The following is a 23,362-nucleotide window of genomic DNA, read 5'->3' as shown; positions in this document are numbered from 1 at the left end:
GTATTGTGTACTTCCTTTTTGTAAGAAACCACACACGTGATCACAGCCACAAGAATCAATCAGTGAAAGAATAAAGTGTCTCAAACCGAACCTTAAGCTCCTTATTCCACACGCTGGGATCATTTGGCCTTCAGTGGTGTTCTGGCTGACACACCGGAGTGAACAGAGTGCTAAAGAGTGAATCGGACACACCAGTGTCATCCCTGATATCTCCACTACATTTAATCGTCCTTCAGCTTGTGGCTGCCGTTAGCTGATCTGCTAGTTAGCCGGTGTGCTAGTTAGCCAGTGTGCTAGTTAGCCGGTTCGCTAGTCAGCTGGTGTGCTGACCAGCGAACCAGTAGGTTACAAGATGAGCTTGTCTGTCTGATGAGCCAGCTCTCTCTGTCTTGGTCATTTTATCCTTGGGCAAGACACTTCACCTACCGCTTACTGGTGATGGCCAGAGGGGCCGATGGCGCGATATGGAAGCTACAACTGTAGCTTACCTACACCAGTGTGTGAATGTGAGAGTGAATGAATAGTGGAATTGTAAAGGGTCCTTGAGGGTCTCGAAAAGCACTATATAAATGCAATCCATTATTATTATTATTAAGAGCATCTTTAGGCCTGACTGTGCTCATTCTTCCTCCAACCTCTCCTTACCAAAGATAACAACTACATCAGTATTAGCTCAATATCAATTTCTGCAATTCAATTGTGGACATTCATTTTTAAACCTTGTGTAAAACGATAAAGCCTAAAAGTCTGAGTATTATTCTTTGTGCAAACAGCTCTTGCAGGTTCCCCCGGACTTAATAATTAAATAATAATAATAATAAAAATAACCTTTCCTTTAAGCAGCTGTTCAGGCTACTAAACTCATCCCAGAAATAACAAGTGACACCATTAATAGTGGAGCTACATTTAACAGGTGAAACTGATTTGACCTATAAGTCTACTGCAGTTACTTCTTATCAGGTTTAGTAGGGAAGACATCTGGATGAGGTAGTTAGTAGTATGTAGTTAGTACCGGGCGAGTCCCCTCCCCCACATCGGCACCAGAACCCTGTATTTTCTACAGGGTAAGACGGCCTGTTTTATCAAACTATGGCCATTACTACTGTGATCATTTGCAGCCCAGTGTGCCGCTCTCTCTGCTGGGATGAACCACTGGAGCTCACCCAGTCATCCCTTTCTTTCTCTCAAGAAGAAGTGAAATAAATATATTTATTATGTTACGAGTCTAATATTCTTTAAATCAAACTGTAATGAATAAATCAAGCAAGAAGATTTGGTGGCTCCACGTGTTGTAGAAGAAAAGATAAACATCTCATTTTGAGAAATCAGCCTTTAAAATTAAGTAAGTACTGTGAATAACAAACAAACAGCGAGCCAATCAGTAGTCGCCAATATCCTCCTAATTTCATTCAAAAAGAAATCAAATATATATATTATGGGCACAAAGGAGCCTAAATCTTTAAATTAGGCAGTTCATGAAGTATTTTTTTAAATAAACAAAGACATGACTATAACAACTTTTAGTAATTCAGAGTCCAATTATCCACTCAAATGTGAATAAAAGTTCACTTGACAGCTGTAAAAGTTACCTGTTTATACAATAATATAAATCACATTTCAAATGATCATCTGTGGAAAAGTTTGAAATCTGACCTGAGAGTTTCCACTGCACACTGTGAACTCTTTAGTCCAGCAGACAGAAGCTTCACTCCTGAATCCTGCAGGTCAGAGTTACTCAGGTCCAGCTCTCTCAGACTGGAGGACTGGGAGCTGAGGACTGAGGACAGAGCTTCACAGCTTCTCTCTGACAGGTTACAGCCACTCAGTCTGAAAAATAAAAGACAGTCTATACAACAAATACTCATGTAGAGTTTGTTAATACATTTCACAACATTAAATGTTGACTTTCTATTTTTAAAGGAAACATAAACATACTAAGATACAACATCATATGTATGAACTTTAATTAATAATTCTAAAAACTAAATGTTTTCTGATCTGACCTCAGAGTATTCAGTTTACAGTTCAAACGTTGTAGTCCAGCAGACAGAAGCTTCACTCCTGAATCCTGCAGCATTCTGATACTCAGGTCCAGCTCTGTCAGACTAGAGGACTGCGAGCTGAGAACTGAGGACAGAGCTTCACAGTTTTCCTCTGAGAGTTCACAGATGTTAAGTCTGAAGATAAAAACATGAATAAAGATTGTTGTTAAAGTGTAATCAGAGTGCAATAGCTTATTGTCTTGTGCTGAGCAGGTTAGTAAAACTTCACTTTAACTTGGAAATGAATAAAAATGCTATGAAACAAGGATAACTGGATAAAGACATAAACAAAAACAAACATCAAACACATAAACAAACAGAACTAAGCAGAATACAAATTGATCTGACCTCAGAACATTCAGTTTGGCGTGTGGACTCTCCACTGCAGCAGACAGAAGCTTTACTGCTGAAGCCTTCAGGCTGTTGGTACTCAGGTCCAGCTCTCTCAGACTACAGGACTGGGAGCTGACCACTGACAGCAAATTTTCACAGCCTTCCTCTGAGACGTTACAGCTGCTCAGTCTGTGAGAGAAAGGGAAAAAAACCAAAACAAAAAAAAACAAAGAATATATGTGATCAAATTAAATTTGTTTATATGTTGAACCTTTTTTAATTTTTTTTATTTTAAACCTTTGAGACTATGAGTGCTACCAATCCAGTGCACACGATTGGTACCTTGATGGTACCTTGCTCAGGGGTACCACAAGGTAGCTATTCGGTGGATTCGACCCCTGACCTTATGATCATGGGGCGACCACTCTGCCTACTGAGCTAATAATTCTGTGTACACTATCATACAATATTAACTAAAACAATTATTTTAGAAAATTTTACTAATTCAATAATCATTATGCTCATTACCTGTGTATTGTGAAGAACACTGTATTTTAAACACTAGCTGTATAAAACTCTTCCTGTTAAAGGTGTGTATAAAGGAAATGAGCTGAAATGCTGTCTTCTTTCTCTCAACCCAACCGGTCGCATCAGATGGCCCCGCCCCTCCCTGAGCCTGGTTCTGCTGGAGGTTTCTTCCTGTTAAAGGGAGTTTTTCCTTCCCTCTGTCGCCAAAATGCTTGCTCATAGGGGGTCATATGACTGTTGGGTTTTTCTCTGTATCTATGAGGTGCCTTGAGGCGACTTTTGTTGTGATTTGGAGCTATATAAATAAAATTGAATTGAATTGAATTGAAAATGCAGACTTCATGGAGAATGTTTGCTGTCAGGATATATCAAAGACAAAGCAGAGATCGATCCAGTCTCTTCCACTAAGCCCACAGAGGGACAGACAACCACTCTCACTCACACCTGCATGAAGTTTAGATCACCAGGTAACCTAACTGCATGTCTGTGGACAGTGGGAAGAAACTGTAGAGGACCCAGAGTGAACCCACTGTAATTCTGTGATAACACTGGTTATGGAAGCCTTACAGTTACATATGGTTACTGACAAGAAACACGACCTTAGAGGCAATTTCAGTAATGAAGACCGAAGTTCTCCCTCCATACAGGATGAAAACATGACAGCACAGCAGAGATTTATATTTAAAAAGGGAGAGTGTGCACTGAAAGTGAGATACAAACTTGAACTTAAATTATGAACATCAGAAAAAGATGTAGGTGAAGTCTGGCAGGTGAAGTTTGTGCTTTAGAATAAAACAACCAAACTCCTGGAGTTGGAGACAAGTGAACAAGCTGAGGATAATAAACCTGTCAGAGGGGCTGAAGCATCAGAGCTCATGTTCTTATAGGCTGGGTCTGGATTGTCCTTTGATAAGAGTTACAGAACAAAGTGTGTTTTAGAAATGCTGGAGTGAAACATTAAAACTACCATATATTTACTGAGTGAATGATGATCATTTAATTTACTATTTTAAGAAAATGTTACAGTGCTCTTTGAACTCAGCATTTCTGATTTATTTCCCATGATTTTAACAATGAAGCGATGAAAACATGTTTACTCACAGAGCTTTGTTGGAGGCTTTGACCACTGGCAGCATTCTCAGAAGAGCCTTCTCTGAAGCAGAGTATTTCTTGAAGTCAAACACATCCAGATCTTCTGATGACAGTAAGATGAAGGTCAGAGCTGAGCACTGAGCAGGAGACAGTTTACCTGTGGAGAGACTTCCTGAAGTCCTGTATTGTTGGATCTCCTCCACTAGAGAACGATCATTCAGTTCATTCAGACAGTGGATCAGATTGATGCTTTTCTCTGCAGACAGATTCTCACTGAGCTTCTCCTTGATGTACTGGACTGTTTCCTGATTGGTCTGTGAGCTACTTCCTGTCTGTGTCATCAGGGCTCGTAGGAGAGTCTGATTGGTCTGCAGTGAAAGACCCAGGAGGAAGCGGAGGAACAAGTCCAGGTGTCCATTTGGACTCTGCAAGGCCTTGTCCACAGCACTCCGGTAGAAGTGTTTCTTTGCAGATTCTCCTGTTTCAGACTTCTGGGAGGTTGTTTGTTTTTGTTCCAGCAGATTGAGTCCAGAGTTGCTGAAGGTCAGATGGACATGAAGAGCAGCCAGAAACTCCTGAACACTCAGATGGATGAAGCAGAACACCTTGTCCTGGTACAGTCCTCTCTCCTCTTTAAAGATCTGTGTGAACACTCCTGAGTACACTGAGGCTGCTTTGATATCGATGCCACACTCTGTCAGGTCTGATTCATAGAAGATCAGGTTTCCTTTCTGCAGCTGATCAAAAGCCAGTTTTCCCAGAGACTCCATCATCTTTCTGCTCTCTGGACTCCAGTGTGGATCTGTCTCAGCTCCTCCATCATACTTGACCTTCTTCACTTTGGCCTGAACCACCAGGAAGTGGATGTACATCTCAGTCAGGGTCTTGGGCAGCTGTCCTCCCTCTCTGGTTTCCAGCACATCCTCCAGAACTGTAGCAGTGATCCAGCAGAAGACTGGGATGTGGCACATGATGTGGAGGCTTCGTGATGTCTTGATGTGGGAGATGATCCTGCTGGCCTGCTCCTCATCTCTGAACCTCTTCCTGAAGTACTCCTCCTTCTGTGGGTCAGTGAACCCTCTGACCTCTGTCACCATGTCAACACAGTTAGAAGGGATCTGATTGGCTGCTGCAGGTCGTGTGGTTATCCAGAGGCGAGCAGAGGGAAGCAGTTTCCCCCTGATGAGGTTTATCAGCAGCACATCCACTGAGGTGGACTTTCTAGGGTCAGTTAGGATTGTAGTTTTGTGGAAGTCCAGAGGAAGTCGACACTCATCCAGACCATCAAAGATGAACACAACCTGGAAGTCTTCAAAGCTGCAGATTCCTGCTTCTTTGGTTTCAGTAAAGAAGTGATGAACAAGTCCCACCAAGCTGAACTTTTCCTCTTTCAGCACATTCAGCTCTCTGAAAGTGAATGGAAATATGAACTGGATGTCCTGGTTGGCTTTGTCTTCAGCCCAGTCCAGGCTGTATTTCTGTGTTAAGACTGTTTTCCCAATGCCAGCCACTCCCTTTGTCAGCACTGTTCTGATTGGTTCATCTCTTCTAGGTGAGGCTTTAAAGATGTCTTCTTGTCTGATGGTTGTTTCTGGTCTGTCTGGTTTCCTGGATGCTGTTTCAATCTGTCTGACCTCATGTTCATCATTGACCTCTGCAGTCCCTCCCTCTGTGATGTAGAGCTCTGTGTAGATCTGATTCAGGAGGGTTGGGTTTCCTGCTTTAGCGATGCCCTCAAACACACACTGGAACTTCTTCTTCAGGGTGGATTTAGGGTTACGATGACAAACTGGAGCTTGAAGTTCTGAATAATAATAATAAAAATACAACTTTAACAATCATATTTTACAAAATGCTGATGACAATTTCTGACCCACTGAGAAATGACCGAACACACTGGTGTCACAAGTCTCTCATTTATCCAGCAGCTTAAATCTTTAGATAAATCCTCTTACGTCTCTGCAGACGGTCAGCCAGCTCCTCCTGCTTCATTCTCCTCAGGAAGTCCACTGTGATCTTCACAAATGCCTCTCTGCTGCTCCTCTGCTCATCATCCTCCCTCTGAAACTCCAAGCACTGGGGCTTATTTGGATTCAGAGCCTTCTGGATCTTCTTCAGCTCGTTCTTCACAAAAGTGATGATGTTGTCCTCCAGCAGCTGGAACAGAATACTTTATGAATGACCCACCACTCTGAACTTTAGTCCACACAACATCCACTTCTTTACGATCATAGGGGCATATCATCCACGACCTCTTTACCAATTATAGGTTTGACTTCATCTGATTAACTGAGACTTTGTCCACAACTCCATGATCCCAAAGCGTTGATTCTGCTGAACTACCAACGGGTTGATGATCGAAGCCAGAAACTTGGAGATGTTTCAGGTGACTGAGTTGATCATACAGACAACTGGTCTTAAAGGTTCACTCTGTTTACGCATACAGATCAGTATTTAAGGTTTGACTCTCATCATCCACTGGGGCACAAACTGGGCGTCATCAGGACGCTACAACACAGAACAAACACCATCCCCACAGACACAGCAGCCAGCGAAGCAGAAGAACTTCACATCAAGAAGGTCCTGAGTAAATGTGAACACTGGTTTGAGGGCGGAGTCAAGGAGGTCATTTATGTGAAAAGGAAAGACCATCTCTGAATGGAGGAGGGGCCTAAGGGTACAACTGTCACCATCTTACATGCTGTGATTGCAGCCATTCCCCAGCTCTCTGTGAACTGGACTCATGACCATTGATCAACAACCATTGATCAATGGTCCTGACAATATGCGTACCAATGATCAATGAACTGACCTCCCAGCCCATTGTTCCTTCAGTGGGCTGGTTTCAGTCATACAAATGTCCTGTTTATAAGATTGAAACCTGCAGTCAGCTGAGACTGAAGAAGTCACCTGATGATGATGAAACGTTTCTCCCACTGAAAACATCCAGATGAACAGAATCAAGCTTTTTGGGATTTACGTACCTGGATGATTGAGCATCAAGACACAACTCTGTGACTTTTCTCAGATGAATCAATCCTCTCCTCCAGCTTTGTTTACATCTACCAGCCCTGTGGCGCTGCCCAGGGAAATAATCTATGTGAGAGGTGGAAAGTCATACAGGTGTCTGCTCCTGCCTTCAGTTATTTTATCTACTGTGTGTCAACTGGCTGAACCTCCTCCAACTGTCTACTGTCTCCCTAAACTCAACAATGACTTCGTGATCTATCCATTCTCTGACCAAAGACATCCTGCTGCAGGAGGTTAACATAGCAGCCAATGATGATCCCACTCACTGTGAACAACACATTTGGACCTGATTTGCTGCTCTGGTTTACACGTGAACTTTGACTGCTGTCACCAACTTGAGAGGCTCTACAGAAAAACTGGACTTGTCCATAAAAATCATAAACTACATTATAAGGACAGCATTGCTCAATCAACTCTAATTACTATGACCATGTTATCTCTTCTAACTAAGGTACAGACACTCAAACTTGCTGCTTTCAGTGAGAAGTCAAATGTCTGAATATGAGCTGGAAGCTGCTGAGAGTCCTCCCTCCTTCCCGTGGGGTTTACTTTCTCTACTACTTTCAATATAAACACGCCCCTTTCATGCACCTGCAGAGGGCCACCAGCAGATGGAGCTGTCTTAAACAAATCCACTTGGATAGTTAGCTGTAGATGACTTTATCAGTATGATTGTAGGATTTTGAGTTATTCTTCAGATTTATTTAAACTCTTATATTGTGCACAAGTGTTGAGCGACCCATAATTTCTCTGTACTTTTCATAAGAGCAGCCAGACTTTCAGCTAGTTTTTCTTTTTTAAGAGCTCAAAGATATTGAAGAAACAGTTATTCAGCTTCATTCCCACTGATCTCGACTACAAACTGTTTCACTTTGGTTTCTGTTTAAAGCCTCGATGTTTAAAACGTTTCCCTGTGATCACATTTGCACCGTCTGATTTCAAAGTTTGTTTCTTTTGGTCATTTAGTCCACAGAGTCCTTGGTGTTCTGAAAGGGACCTATAAATAAATGCATTATTATTAATAATAAAGTAGTTGTTGTACATGTACAGACCATAAATATGGAGTCCAGCTGTGTTTGATGCTGCTGGGCAGACTGACCACTGGGAACCTCTGAGCTCTGCTGGTCCACTCTGTGGAGGAACCATGAAGGATTAGATCAACACAGGATAAAGATCCAGGAGTTTCTGCTCAAATAACTTCATCTGAATCAAGTCTGTCAAGTTTTAGACTCTCAGATTCTGAAGATATATTTTCTGTTTTCTATGAACTTTCTTTCATCAGTGATGGAAGTGATGATGCTGCAGAAGCTCAGAGGAAACTTTGAGAAAACTGTGATGAACCATCAACTAATGCTCTCAGGAGGCCAAAGGTCCCTGAATGTAACTGTGCAGTAGATTCAACGAGTGTTTGAAACCTGACCACTTCCAATGGATGCCCTCTTTAACTGTATCTTGGATATAAGATCTTGGATGGCAGAAAACTTTTTACAACTTAACCAGGACAAAACTGAAGTTTTAATTGTCGGTCCTGAGGCTCAGAGAGAGAAACTCTTGTCTAAATTAGAGGCATTTTCACTATGTCCTTCGCTACAAGTGAAAAACCTGAGTGTTATTTTTGACTCTGAGCTTGGTTTTATCCCACATATTAAACATGTAACTAAAATTGGATTTTATCATCTAAAAAATATAGCCAGAGTCCGCCCTATTCTCTCTCGGGCCAACACGGAGATGCTGATGCATGCTTTTATTACCAGTCGCATTGATTACTGTAATGCCCTGCTCTCTGGTCTTCCTAAGAAGAATATTTCAACTTTACAACTCTTGCAAAACTCAGCAGCTCGTGTGCTGACGAAGACCAGAGGGCGGGCCCACATTACACCGGTTTTAGAATCGCTGCACTGGCTCCCCGTGTGTTTCAGGATCGATTTTAAAGTTCTTTTATTGGTTTTTAAATGTCTTAATGGTCTCGGGCCTTCTTATCTCTCAGATCTGCTTTTACCATACGAACCCTCGCGGACCCTGAGGTCCTCTGGTACTGGCCTTTTGATTGTCCCTAAAGTCAGGACACATACTCACGGAGAGGCAGCGTTTCAGTGGTATGGTCCTCGTCTGTGGAACAGCCTGCCGGAGGAGCTCAGGGCCGCAGAGAACGTACATGTTTTCAAGAACAGGCTCAAGACCCACCTTTTTAATTTAGCTTTTACTTAGCGTTTATTTATTTTATGCTTATTTATTCTATCCTGTTATTCTATTATTAATTTAGGATTTACCTAATATTTGTTTGATTTTATTCTTATTCATTTTTTAATCTTCTTATTCTATTTATATTTATATTATATCCTGTTCTTATTTATTTTATCATTTTACCCTATATATATTGTATTGCGTCATATCTCCAGTGTTTCCTCGGAGGGCGCTCTCTGCACCGGGGCTGTTATTGACCGTGGCTGCTGGGTCTCTGGGGTCCTCTCAGCCTGGCTGGGGGGCTCCTTTGCCTCCCTCCTGCTGTGTGCCCAGCCTGGAGGCTGCGGTCTGTGACCGGCTCCCGGTGCAGACGGCTCCCTGTTATAGTGTTTCCTCACTTGGCTCATGCGAGCCCAGCCCAATTTTTACTCTTTAAGTGTGCGCGTGTGTGTATGTGTGTGTGGGTGGGGGGATATATGTGTATTGAGAGTGTGGGGAGTGAGTTGGAGGGTGGGGTGGGCTGCTTTTAACTATGTAAAGCACTTTGTGCTACATTTTCTCTGTATGAAAAGTGCTTTATAAATAAAGATTGATTGATTGATTGATATGTTTTCATTCTAACACAAGAAGTCCTTTTCTCATTGCTTTGATTTGAGTTTTCATTTGAGTTTTCCGAGTCTCGTATTTGGAGTCGAGTCTAATCAATGATCTGACAGAAGAACATTAAAAAGGATTTACCAGTGCTGTCAAAATTAACATGTAGGGTTAGGGGTTCATCTGTTATCATGATTAACATGATAAAAACCTTTAACACGACACATCTGGAGAGCAGAACGACTCAAAATCCCTGAAATGTTTCTATCAACGCACTTCGAGCAGTTTGTCCGAGTAGAGTTACCTTTGCACACGTGCAGATGTGCAGCACATCTGTTAGTGACGGAAGCTGAACCAATCAGCTCAATATGGAAGATGACAAACACACACTGACCTCTCGATGAAAAGTTTGAGCATTAAAAAAATAACAAGGCGGACCAGCCGACCAACATGAAGGATTCTGCACATCGTGACAGAAGGAATTTTCTTTTCACCGAAGCACTTCCAGCTTAAAATATCACAACGATGCAAAGCACTGATGACACAACTGCCAAGTGGACAAACTGCAGACCTGTTAGTGTTGTTAATAACATAGTTTTGGTTCCTCGTGTCAAAGACTTGAAGAAGAGTGACAGAGAGTGTTAGACTGCTGCAGGATCAGTGCCACCTCCACAGACCTGTGAAGAAAATGATTGTTTGACAGATGGGCTCAGATTCAGGATCAGCTGAGGAGTTTGTGGCTGACAGAATCCTGCAGGTACAGAGCAGAGCCCATCATTAGCATGCAGGACTGTCCCTGGGGGGTCGGCTCATTCAGGAGGTTAATCAATGTTTACATGTTCAATAAACATGTTAAGTGTGTAAATTTGCCCTTTTCTCTCGAGTCTGTTTGCTCATGAAATGAAATTTGATTCGTTTACATTAAAAATGATGTTTAATGGTGATTAATCCAAATTAATCCACAGTAACCCTGTGATGAGTCTGATTAAACATTTTCATTAACAGCAGTAATATAGATGATATATTATTATATATTAGTGCACACTTAGCTTTTAGTATATATGTTTGTTACAAAGTTGTATTTACAGCAGAGAAGCTGAGTTAAAGACTGAAAACTATTCAAAGTCTCTTTGAATTGAAGCGTTTAACATTCTTTGTGTTTATTCTGCATTGACTTCATTATATGGTGTAAACGTCTGTTACAGGCTTAAATATAAAGTTGGAAAAATGTAACTGCAGCTATTGATCAAGTAATTGTGATTAATCAGGATTAATGACAGAAGATTGTGTCATTAATTAGTCATGTTTTAATCTACTGACAGCACTAGTGTTCACTCTGGTGCCTCCAACTGTTTTACGCCCTTTCAACACCTTCGTGGTCAAAAGTGTACACGCACAAAATCTACAATAAAATCCTCACGCAGCAATAGGACAGACACACAATCCATTTATCTCTGTGTCTCAAACACACACACGTGTATTCAAAGCCTCGATTTGTTCATATTTCATCTGTTGTGTTTTTATCTTCAGCGTTTTCAATGTTGCTGCATTTACACCAAAAATGTTTCCATTGATGAATCAGATTGATTTGAATGTGTTTCATCCATACAAATCCCTCCCTGGTGGTCACATGACTCTATAACATAACAGGAGTCATGTGACAAGAGTTTCATGCTGTAAAATGTCAAAATGGTTGAATGTGGTGGAGTAAAAATGTGAGATGTCAACGACTTTTCTTCAATATGAAATGTTTGCAGGGCCTGACAGGAAGTGGACGGACGCTCTGATCACTTCCTGTTTGCTGAAGTGGGTTTTCAGTTGTTTAGAAACCAAAGGCTTGTTTTAAAAGACAGTTTAAATGGGACTGAGGGAACGACGTGTTTGTAGTTTATATCCAACAACATCAAGCAGTTAAATCAAAGAGTTCATGTTACTAACAGCTCACCTCTCTGTAGCAGACACAGGCTGCACTTTAAAATCAATGGGGTGATCTTTAGACCCGTCACTCTGTAAGGACACAGAGCTGGGTGGAGGTCCAGCTTTGAGTCTCTGATGGATCCTGAAAAAGTTATAAATCTTCAGTAAAATTCTCATCACATATCAGCTGATATTATTGGTGTTAGCTTACCTTTTCTCAGCTGACTGTCTTTGCTCAAATCTCTTAATGGCATCTTTGACTGAGTTACTTTCACAGGACACAGAGCTGGGTGGAGGTCCAGGCGGGTTCCTGTGAATAATGATGCAGCAGTGATGTGAGTGCTGAGCTGTGACATGGAGAAGAGTCATGGACAGTTAGAGATGGTCATCTCACCTCTGAGCTTTGGTCTGGCTCTCATGTTCCCCACACAGAGTGCTTTTAGAGGGAGGGACTCCCTCCTCTCTGTCCTCACACTGATCCATGCTGATCAATTCACATCAGCTCACACACACTTTCTACCTGCAGAGGAAACACAAATCATTCATGTGCACATCAGCTGAAATCCTCCTTTCATCATGTGTGCTGTCCAAATATCAGCTGCTTCTTTCCTGCTTCATCTCAGTGTCAGCTGGATGCAGTCAGACAGCAGTGTGAGGCAGAGGAAGCTGCCATCAGCTGCTCTGCTATCAGTCCACTAGATGGAGCCTGAAGCACACACGATGCATTCACTGACACACACTGATTCACTGTGACTGGAAGCTTCAGTCAGTCCAACACGTGTGAACAACATTTTAAACATTTCAGCTGATCCAGGATTCAAAGAGGATCAGCAGAGTTAAAGCTTCACACTAATTCTTGCTGCTGAGTTTGCAGAGAACTGCACACACACTGATTCACTGCTAATGAGAAGCTTCTTCCATCCAGTAATTCATCATCCATCAGCTCTGCTGCTGCTCTCAGTCCTGGACTCTGATCACAAACTAAAAGCAGCTTTTTAACTCGTGTCTGTAACAACTCTTAGTGTTAGCTTAGTGTTAGCATGCTGTGTGCTAGCTCAGCGTCAGAGCTCTGCAGGTGTCTCATGTGTAAATATTAATCACAGTGACAGTAAAGGAGGTAAAGGGCTGTGACGTCATCACGTACGCTGCGTCCTCTGTGGGCTCTGAGTGAACTCAAAGTACAAACTACAAGTACACAAACACGAACGTAGCTCAGAGTGGCGGACACACTCGGCCTCGTTGGTCCAGCTGTGAGTCCGTTACCGTGAACTATGGAGCGGCAGATTTGTGCTGAACTAAGCTGCACACAGCTGATGTTAGCCAGGAAACATTACACACTGACTTTAATGGAGAGACCGGAAATACAAACACACACAGTTTGTTGTGTGAAGAAATCAAACACGAGCTGAACAAACAGTAAAGTTCCTAAAGACAAACTGTTAAAGGAGGAAACAAAGCAAACTTACAGTTTCTTCACACACCAACAACAAGCTCCACTCCACACCTGGACACTAAACACGGACACACAGGTGAGCTGCTTCCTGGAAGGAGGGGGGACTCCACCTGAAACTCAGCACAGGTGGGAGGGGCTCAGCTCTGTGTGTGCTGATGTGTTAACTTTAAAAATATGCCGTCTGACTGCTCAGACTGAGTCAGAGTAAAGTTCACATGCTGACGTGTGGAGACATGAAACCTTGTTGTAGCTGCAGGTGTGAACACACTGATCCCAGATCAGCTCTGCTGTATTTGTAACATGAACATTTCTGCTGCAAAGCTTCAAATGTTCAGCATGTTTCTCTGTTTCCAGTCTATAGATCCAGTCACACTTTCTACCTTCACCTGTGCAGTAAAGACTGAGAGCAGAGCTGAAAGCAAGCGTCCAATCAGTGAGCAGCATCAACACCTGAGCTTCATTCAGACTCTGTTATTGAAGATGTTGTTGGTACAAAGTTCATCTGCTGCTCACATGAATCCATGAAAGATTTATTTCACTGAATGTTTCTTCAAAGCTCATTTCAACCTGTTGAAGTCATGAATGAAAGTGCAGACTGAGAGTGGATCACATGATGTTTGAGGTGTGTCATGTGACATGTTCAGTATTGTCACACATGTCTAGATTGTCCCTGATATCATAGCTGCTCAAACACTGATGATTATATTTGAAGAATTATTCCTGATGGCAGCAAAGTTTGAATGGAGCTCTCTGTCTGTGCTGATTTGTCGCCCTCTGGAGGTCAAAGCACAAACTGCATGATGTCACTGTAACCACCACAGTGACCGGAAGTGTTTTTATGACTGAAACACTGAAATGATGCTAACGGCTGTCGTTAGGCTCACTGACAGCAGTGCTGATGTGTTCATGTCAAACACTGGCTCAGGTCAGACTCCTTCATCCTTCTCCAGCGTGAGGCCGCCCTCAGACCCACAGGAGCTCTGACCTTTGACCTCCTGACCCTAACCATTTTTTCTTGTTGCATCTTTAAATGCAAATCCATCCAAACTGTAGCCGAGCAAAAGAAGCTGGAAGCTGTTCTATGAATGATGTTGTTGAAGGAGCTTGGAAAGAAAAGCGTCTGGACTTCTTTAAGTTGCTTGATGAGGGACATGGACGTCTTAACGCCCACTCACATCCTGGGACATTTGATCACAGGAAATCACATGATAGCGTGGGGCTAGATCTCACAATGGGTTCACCCAAGACACGAGTAGTTCTTTATGTTTCTCGTGCACGGGAGAGAACTGGACCAATGCCGTTCCTTCGCTTGACCACAGTTGCTCTCGTCCGTTCCCTCGTAACACTGTTCTTTTATTGAGGTTACATGAATATACATAGGTTCATTAACATACACGTGAACAAAGGTACCAGTCTGTATGTTATGTAGGTGTGTGTGTGTGTGTGTGTGTGTGTGTGTGTGTGTGTGTGTGTGTGTGTGTGTGTGTGTGTGTGTGTGTGGAGTCAGAGTGTGACCCATAAACGACTTCCCTAAACCTGCTGGTCTGGAAGTCCAGCAGTTCATCTAAACAAAAGGCACTTAGACTAAAACAGACATCCTACCACAAAACAATAAGAAGGTAGCACCTCTCCCATGATCCCAGGACGTGGGTGTGAATGCCAGAACACTCTGGAGTCACACAAAGTCTTTAAAGACTACTATCATTACACAATTGGTTCTACACCTCTGAGCATATATGGTTAGATATTCCCCAATAACAATGACAATGATAAAATATAAATCCAACAATGGTTTTCAGGGTTTTTATCGTTAACTTCGTTTCCCTGGGTCTTTTCCCGTGTTGTAGTCGTGTGTCTTATTTTGAAAGAAATGTTTACGCGTTACCATAGCGACCAGAGAGCATTAAGGGTGCAGACAGGTGCATCCAACAACATTTTATTTTCCCTTATTTGATTTATGGACCTAACTGTATGAACTGGACTTTGGCTTTAATGCTGCTCCTCTTCATCATTGCTGTGTTGCATTTCCATCATTCTGCTGCTGGATTCACTGCAGGCTTTAACAAACACTCCTTTGGGTCCAGGCCCAGCCACGTGTTTGTAAGCTGCTGTGCTCCTCACAAATAAAGCCTGAAGCAGCTCAGACTGTTAGAAGCAGCACTGAGCCCTGTTACAGTTATAGTGTTAGAGCAGCGGCTGCAGCCTACAGCATTTAAACTAGCTGACAGTAAACACATCAGTCCAGATGTTACCACATTACTTTGTGATGCTGAGAGTTAAAGGAGACTGGCTGATTAAAATCCCATTCCTTACATCACCGTCCTCTGCTCTGACTGCTTTCATTTAATCACAATCAGAATACTTTTTTGATCCCCAGGGGAAATTATTTAGGTTACAGTGCTGCAGCACAAACAGGAACAAAGACACAACACACTAAGTAAGAAATAGCACAATATACACAATATATACATGCATACATATGAGTCACTTATAAGTAACATGTGAGTGCTGGGGTCTATGACAGCAGGCAGGTCTGTATTTATGTCCAGGCTGACATGAACAGCTAGTAGTTCAGGGTTCAACACTCAGGAAAGTGTGTGACCTTCCACACTGACAGAAGATGCTAAACATGACTTTAAACTGTTGTTTGTTAAAGCCTCACAGATCTGAGAGCAGGGCTCAGTGGGTACATGAGCCTTTATACATGAAGGCTTTCTGTTTCCAGGAGAGGAAACATGTGATCCAGCTGTGTTTGGTCACATGGATCTGCTCTGCATGGATCACCTGACTAAAACATGTTGTTATTATTGTTCTTACAGTCTTAAATCGGTACATCAGGCGGGTCACATGACACCCGGGGGTGACAGCAACATCTTTCCTCTTTAGAAAGCTGCTCTCTGTCCCAGGAGCTGTTGTCACAGTAACAGCAGGAACAGGAAGTCACATGCTCTCTGCTCTGTGATTGGCTGCTTCTTATCTCAGCTTCCTGCAGAGGGTGGAGGTCTGCTGATAACGCACAACAACAGAAGTGTGACTTTCACTTCCTGTTTATTGCTGTTGTTCTTAAAGCTCTCAGGCGATGCTGCAGCGCCCCCTGCTGACACAAACTCCTCCCTCTGTCTCAGAGGTCACAGGTCAGCCTGCTGCAGAGGGTCTGCCTGTTCATGGACTTCCTGTTACAGAGACGGGTCTCAGCGTCAACACTGGTTTCTGATTGGACGGTGTGGAACCCCAGCTTCCTCCAGCCGAGTGATGTGTGGATTCATCACTCTCTGTGGATCAGTGTAAGTCTGTGTGTGGGTCAGCTGCAGGACTTGTTTGACCTTTGACCCTGGCAGACAGAGCTGGTTACTGCTGTGTGACTCCTGCCGTCGCTCCACTTTAAATTTTACTTAAAATAAGTCCTGACATGGCCCCGCCCCCTCTGACCTGCTGCTCCTGGATGTGCTGAGGACACAGCGGAGGCTCAGAGGGGGCGGGGCTTTTCCCGTGGCAGTAACCAAACTGCATTAGGTCACTGCACTGCCAGTGTTTAACCACACCTCTTCTGACTGACCTTTGACCTCTGACATGTTGATTTGATCCTTATTTAATGACGTCTTTTATCTAGTGATTTAATTCTGTGTATTTATATGTGATGGTGTTCCTGAGTTCAGCCTCAGCTGATATCCACAGACGCTCCTATTGGCTGGTTTTAAAAACACATTTTTCCATTAAAGAGACTCTTTTAAAAACACGTCTGTCTGAAATTCACATTTCATTTATTTTGGGGGATTTTAACAGAGAGATAGAACTTTATGAATCCCTCATGTTTATCCTCCAGGAAATCCAGTTTGTAGCAGCAGAACACCGACAAACTTTTACACAGCACAGAATTAGGATATCAAATAAAGGGGAATAAGAGAATATGAATATAAGCATAAATATATACATATATACACAGACCTCACACAGAGACAGCAGCTACACTGTGTGTGGATGTGATCCACAGTCACAGCTGTGGGTTTCAGTCAGTGTGTCTCTAACTTCATGGTCACATTTCAAAGCTTATTGGAGCCAGAAGATGTTCAAGTAAAAGATTTATTGCTGTACTCGTCTACCAGGATAACAGGAGGTTCATAAAGCTGTGTCATACTTCAGCTTTCCATCATGGAGTAGTAGTTGTGTCCCTTTGTGTTTATTAGTGTGTTCACACGTCTACTTTAACTTCACTCTGTAATGAAAGGATTCAAATCCCTGATAAATACATACATGCTGACTCTGAGTCTCAGTGAAGGAGGAAAGGATGGATGAAGGCAGCCTAGTGTGGGTCATGTGTGTCCAGCAGTCATCCAGGGCCTGGATCCATCTGTAACAGGAAGACAAAGTCCAGCCTGTAATCATCCTATCAGGCACAGCGTTTCCATCCAGCATCCTGACGACGCTAACAACCCGTCAAACGTCTCCTCTGGTCCACAGAAGTCACACTTCCTGTGTCATGTTTACCTTTTTAAGTGTGCTGTTCAAGCCTGTGTGACCAACTCTGACTCTCCAGATTCCATCCTGGTCTCTGCTGCAGCTTCTTCTACACGACTGTTTTCTGTATAATAATATCTGCCTTTCCCGTCTCTGTCCCAGTGTGCCTGCCACTCGTCCTTCATCTTTACCTTCATTATACTCTTCACCTCACTTTTACTGTATTTTATAGTCAAACCTGCACGACTTCTTCTTGCTGCACCTTTTTAAACTTATCGTCCTGTTCATTGCATCAACACCGATATTCACAGGGAGCCATAAGAAATCCACTTCTATCCCTCTGTGTTTGATTCTATACAGTAAATGAAGTATATCAAAAACAATATGTTGCCTAGAGTCTGAAGACATATCACCTGTGCTCACTAGCACGCTGCTAGAGTCCCAGCAAACCACATACCTCCATATTAGTGCGTCCTCCACCCAGTTCAAGCCAGTAACATCACTACCAGCTCCCAGTATAAACTGCCACATCATCTGTAATTCTTTTACTCATCACCAAACTTATTTGTGGGAGAACAAATGCAGCAGCCGTTCTTTTATCTGACAGTGTTGACGCATCAGTAAATATCCTCACATGACCTGAGGACTTTCCCACTATATGAACCTGCTTTTAGTCGCCCCTCCTCCCTCGCCACAAGCTTCCTTTACAACATAACTTATAAAAAACAACTTTATTGACAATCAGCAATAACAATTACAGACAGTCTAGAAGAAGAATCACATGATCAAGGAGCAGAAGTTTATGGTTTTAATAGCTTTTACATTTTGGGAAAGTTTTAAAAACATTGTTTGGTTTTCTTTCTAAAGCGTTGAAAGGACGGCTTTGCATCAGAAAAGTAAGATCAGCAAATGAATCCATTAAAGTTCTTTTGCCTTGTTTGCAAAAGAAGCCAAACAACATTTGTGTTACAAAGAGAGACTTCAGAACAGATCAAAGATCACAAACATCAGGCACTGATGGAAACAGCCAAACACAGAAACAGAGGCACCAGCAGGTGAAGGAGGCCTGTTGTAGAAATGACTCTGAGTGCTCAGGTAGAAACGCATGAAGAACCAGTGCGTCTAATATTTGGAAACCAGTCTGTGTTTGAGCGTCCTGGATGAAACACAGATCATGTTGCAGAGCGAGGACGTCGTCTTTCCTCCCGAGTGTGTAACTACAGGACGTGTGCAGAAGGTTTAATCGTCCTCCTGACAGTTACTGATGAACGAGTCCTTCAGGGAGGCTCCAGGATCACTGTGGCTTTTACCAGCTGCTGCTAAACTGAGAGGTGTTGCTGCTTCATGTGTGAAGATGTTTGCATGGCTTTAACAGTGCAGACGTTCCTCATGTGCACCCATTTCATATGTTTTATTGTGATGTTTAGTAACATCTGCTTTCCTCCTTCAGGCAGACGATAAAGTGAGCTCAGCCTTAAACATGTGGAGAGAACGTTTGACCGACAGTCCTGGGACGACTGCAGAACAATGGTTTGTTTTTAATGATAAAGTTTCATAATGGAAATAAATGCTGAGCCTGTTTCATGATGTTGGCCCTGCAGCATCAGGCAGGATTAATACTGTAACAAACGTGTGTCACAGTTATAATGACTTTAAATGAAGACTTGGGTTGGATGGAGATGTCAGCTGGATTTGTGCTGACTGTCACTTTAAATGTTTTCAGTTCTGTTCAGCTTCTAAATCTACTTTTGTATAATGTTTGCTGAGTTTTGCACTTCATGACGCTTTTAAGAAGAGCCAATAAATCCTGACTTTACACCAAAATAAAGGTTTAATGTGTTTAGTGTGACAGTGGAGGAGAGCGCACATAATAAGAGTCATTAACAGAATGGTGACAATTATAATCTGTCTCATTTTAGGAGCAGCTCACAGGCACAACAGACTACAGAGCAATCAAAGCACCAGTTAAACGTCCATGTGACCGGCTTACAGCCAATGAACAATCAGTCCCCACTGTCCCCACCAACATCACTGTACTGGAAAGACTGTGCTGCCATGGTCAGAGATGAACTGGTACTAAAATGTAAGGCAGCTGATGTGTGTGGCCTTAGCAGCACAAATGCATCACGGCTGCAACGCTGCAGTGTGTTTAAACATTTGAACATTTCTGTGGCTTCAAACCAGCAGCTGCTCTGTACTCAGTCGTGTTTGTGTGTCTGTCAAAGTGATTGTTGTCTTTAAAAAGCCTTTTGTGTTGAGTTTTGTGAGCAGTGCCGAGCTTCTCTGTAGTCTAAGCTGAGTCGATATATTTGATTCCATGTTTGGTGTGATTTTCAAAGTCAGCAGCAGCAAACGCTGAACAAGCAAAGTTTGGGCCCATCAGAGACAGCAGTGGACCTGCTGACCTGTAGGTGTTGGAGGTGTTTGTGTGCAGCTGTGGGTCAGTCAGCTTTATTTCACTTATCCATGACAGAGCGCTGTTAGCTGTGAGTTAGCATCCACTGAGCTGTTTCATCTACTCTGTCACTGCCAGCAAGCAGAGCCCAGGGTTGGCTTCAGAAGCTGGACGTGGCCTTGCTCAAGGGCACTTTAGCAGCACGTTCCCAGCAGTAACAGAGGGATTCAAACTGGTGACCCTGGAGTAGGAATCAGCCAGAAAAGTCACCTTATGCCAGAAGTTTTAGTGAGACGGGAACAACATTACAGCTCTGATGTCATTGACCTGTGCAGTGAGGACATATTGAACTGTGAGGACACAGCTTATAGGTTCAACACTGACCCTGGGTCAGCATGTGCAGGTGACATGGTGTTGGTGTCACCACTACAGACAGCTCAGGTTCAACTGGTTCTTCTTTGATTTGCTTCTATAGCACAAAGGTTGACACCAGTCTGGTCCAGTTAGCATCTGAATCCATAAACGTGTGAGCTCGTCCCACCAGAGGACGTCAGCATCATGGGGATAATGTCTACAGCAGGAAAACAAAGGGACAGTTGGGTTTGCTGCACATCTGGAACACACAGTTAGCTCAGATATGTTCATGTCGCTAACACCAATACAGTGACTGAGTGCTCTATAGCAGCTAATGCTAACAACTGTAACACTGCTGTTTGTCATGGTTTTCAGACCAAATGATAACAAAACGTTGGGAAAAGTGAAATATTGGAACATGAAATCATAAATTATTACATTTAAACAACAATAATACAGCTAAATTTCCCCTGTTGGCTCATAAGCTGCTCACCTGGATGCTACATCAGTGCAGTCCTCTCTGAACATTAGATAATCAACACACACACACTTGTTGTTGAGAGGCTGACTTCACTAAACTCACAGAAACTCTTAAGAAGCTCCTCAAATGATGACTTTGGAGTTTTGTGTTACTGTCAGTGTATAAAAGCTAGAAAAGGAAGAAAAGCAGGAGAAATGATCAAAGTGCTGCTGTGTGCAGGAAGAACTACAACATGTTAGTGAGAAACACAAACAGGGTGTGAAACACACTCCAGAGGAAACGCTGTGTGCAGGCTGTCTGTGACTTCCTGTGTCTCTGCCACAGACTGGGACAGACACCAGTGAAACCAGTCACTGTGGTCATGTGCTTGTAGCCAGCAGCCTGTGATGTGAGGCTGCTTGAGTCAGTCGTCTGCTTCCACCATGTAAACCTTGGTGTCTCCTACATGCACAGATGTTTCCTGCAGACTGTGCTGCTCCAGCTGTCACACAGATGTTGAATCAGCAACATCTGCTGTCACGTCCTCCCTGGTCCCACAGATAACAGGCTGCATACAAGAGGCTCACCTCTGCTACCTGCTGCTCCACTCCCCATCGCTGTTTTGGCCACGCCTCCCGTTGGTCAGCAGGTAAAGGTGAAGCCTGGGACATGGAAGCCTTTACAGCAGAGCTTCATGGGCCTGTCCAGCAGCAGGCTGAGGAGAGAAAGGTGACAGAGTTCGCTGTTACAAACAGTTTCTCAGCTTTGATCTAAAAGAGCTTCTTTCCTGTTAAAGCAGCTGAGAGTGAGCACATGTTCTCCCCCTGAGGTTCTCACGACAGAGGAAGAACTCACAGCTGAGGAGGACCAGGATCTCCATCCACTCACAGTCCCTGCAAACAAAACCACCATTTGAACTTTAACATTTGTTGTCAGTTCTTGTGTCACTCAGCACATCTCAGCTGTTCCTCTGAGTTTCTTCTGAAAGTCTTCCTGTGATTGGCTGTTCACAGACACATGGCTACATGAATCAGCTCCACGTTCTCAGCAGCAACATCTGGGCAGCTGTGACAGGTTAAAGACAACATGTTTCTAAGTGCAATTAGAAGAAGAAGCCAGTAAAGACGCGTCTGTGATGCAAAGCAACAGAAGAGCAACGTGAGCCACAGTAAGTGATGGAGGATGAACTGGTCCTGTCTCTGTTGGTGGGCTCGTATACTGGCAGGAAGGAAGCTTCTCTGGGATTTCTCCCTCAGCACCAGTGAAGCCTCTGTTTCTGTCACTATTGTCTCTTTGAACTGTGATTATTTTGTGCTTTCACAGCATTTTCCTGTTTCATGGTGTTTTAGAAGCAGCAGTGTATGTGAGCTCTCAGGGCCACCGTCCATCCTGTATACTTGTTGTTTGTAGTGTCACCAGTGCAGTGATGACCACAGGGTGGCGCTGTGCTGCATCACAGGCAGCCTGAGCTGGGCCTGTTCCATATAACATATATATGAGATGATGATATGAAACATCGTTTGTTTCATGGTGTAAAATATGTTACATGGTTGTGATGCTCACTGTAGTGTCTGTATTAAAGTTCTCTCTTTCTCTTATATTTAATATAACCACACTACGGACGCTCGTTAGCAACAACGCCGGCAAAACCATCTCGTGGCTCCGCCGTCCGCTTCTTTATTTTCCACATAAACCTTTCACAATAAAGCTCAAGATCCTATTGAGACTTTTCAAAATAAAAGGAATCACATGAAAGAGCATGCAGAGAGTTTAGGGATGAAAAGCCAAAAAGAGCCGTCAGGGGCTAAAACATGAATGTTACAACAGGCTTTTCCCCGCAGCACGCCGTGTGATAAATACTCACAAAGACTCACAAACGTGTCGTTTCATGCGTCGGTCAAACACTCGACGCCCAGCTGGAAACACTTCAGGGAAGTTCATCTGCCCGACATTCAGAAAATTGCCATAAACGCTCCATATTCACCTTTACATGGAATATAAAGGGAAAAGAAGAAACACAGTGCTGTGTCAGCGTTAGACATATAGATATATCCTTGCTTTTAATACATTTGAAGGTGGGTGGGAGAGGTGCTTCTCCGAGTAGTCTACGGTCTCTTTGGGATCGGTAAAGCTTTTCCTCACATCACCATGGGTCACTAACAGCTTTGCAGGGTATAGCAGTCTGTACCTGACGCCGGTCATCCCACGTAGTCTTCCTCTCATATTTGCAAATGCGGCTCTGCGTTTCCAACAGAGGGAGGGAAATCTGGGAGGATGTTTATTTTAAAAACCCTTATACATCAGGTTCTTGTTCTCTGCAGCTTTCAGCAGAATTTCCTCACCAATGTGGTAGTAGTGCAATCTCAAGATGATGGGCCGAGGAAGATGACTTTGTTTGGGACGCTGGCGATTCGCTCTATGTGCTCGATCGATGAGTGGCTTCTCCTCGAGAGATAGCGCCTCCGCCAACAGGTGTGAACCAACTCAGTCATCTTGGGTCCCTCTGTGCCTTCTGGTATTCCTGC

At 43.2% G+C, this 23,362-nt stretch overlaps 1 protein-coding gene and 2 long non-coding RNA genes across 3 annotated transcripts; all 3 read right to left on the bottom strand.

Moving 5' to 3' along the window:
• Positions 1-4,000: 4,000 nt before the first annotated feature.
• LOC143416095 (protein NLRC3-like) lies at positions 4,001-8,202 on the bottom strand. Its single transcript, XM_076881475.1, has 3 exons — positions 8,078-8,202; positions 5,951-6,152; positions 4,001-5,799 (listed from the first exon to the last, which is right to left on the bottom strand). Exons 1-3 carry the CDS (start codon positions 8,078-8,080, stop codon positions 4,001-4,003), a joined length of 2,004 nt encoding a protein of 667 aa, XP_076737590.1. The 5' UTR covers positions 8,081-8,202.
• A 3,565-nt stretch (positions 8,203-11,767) lies between these two features.
• Positions 11,768-12,206, bottom strand: LOC143415930 (uncharacterized). The gene is made up of 3 exons (XR_013096359.1): positions 12,115-12,206; positions 11,932-12,030; positions 11,768-11,862 (listed from the first exon to the last, which is right to left on the bottom strand). It is a non-coding gene; the product is annotated as an uncharacterized LOC143415930 (long non-coding RNA).
• A 5,227-nt stretch (positions 12,207-17,433) lies between these two features.
• Positions 17,434-22,736, bottom strand: LOC143416028 (uncharacterized). Its single transcript, XR_013096454.1, has 3 exons — positions 22,702-22,736; positions 21,425-21,552; positions 17,434-17,521 (listed from the first exon to the last, which is right to left on the bottom strand). It is a non-coding gene; the product is annotated as an uncharacterized LOC143416028 (long non-coding RNA).
• Between the last annotated feature and the right edge of the window lie 626 nt (positions 22,737-23,362).

Source organism: Maylandia zebra, unplaced genomic scaffold, assembly GCF_041146795.1.
Source record: "Maylandia zebra isolate NMK-2024a unplaced genomic scaffold, Mzebra_GT3a scaffold11, whole genome shotgun sequence".
In the NCBI taxonomy this organism is placed as follows: domain Eukaryota; kingdom Metazoa; phylum Chordata; class Actinopteri; order Cichliformes; family Cichlidae; genus Maylandia; species Maylandia zebra.
The sequence above is the reverse complement of the archived record's forward strand: the minus strand, read 5'-3'. Positions and strand labels throughout refer to the sequence as shown.

What these genes read in the sequence shown, in the direction of transcription:
- LOC143416095 (XM_076881475.1), bottom strand. An exon ending in GGCTGACCGTCTGCAGAGAC is followed by an intron (nt 5,800 to 5,950) that starts GTAAGAGGATTT and finishes ATTATTATTCAG; the next exon opens with AACTTCAAGCTCCAGTTTGT.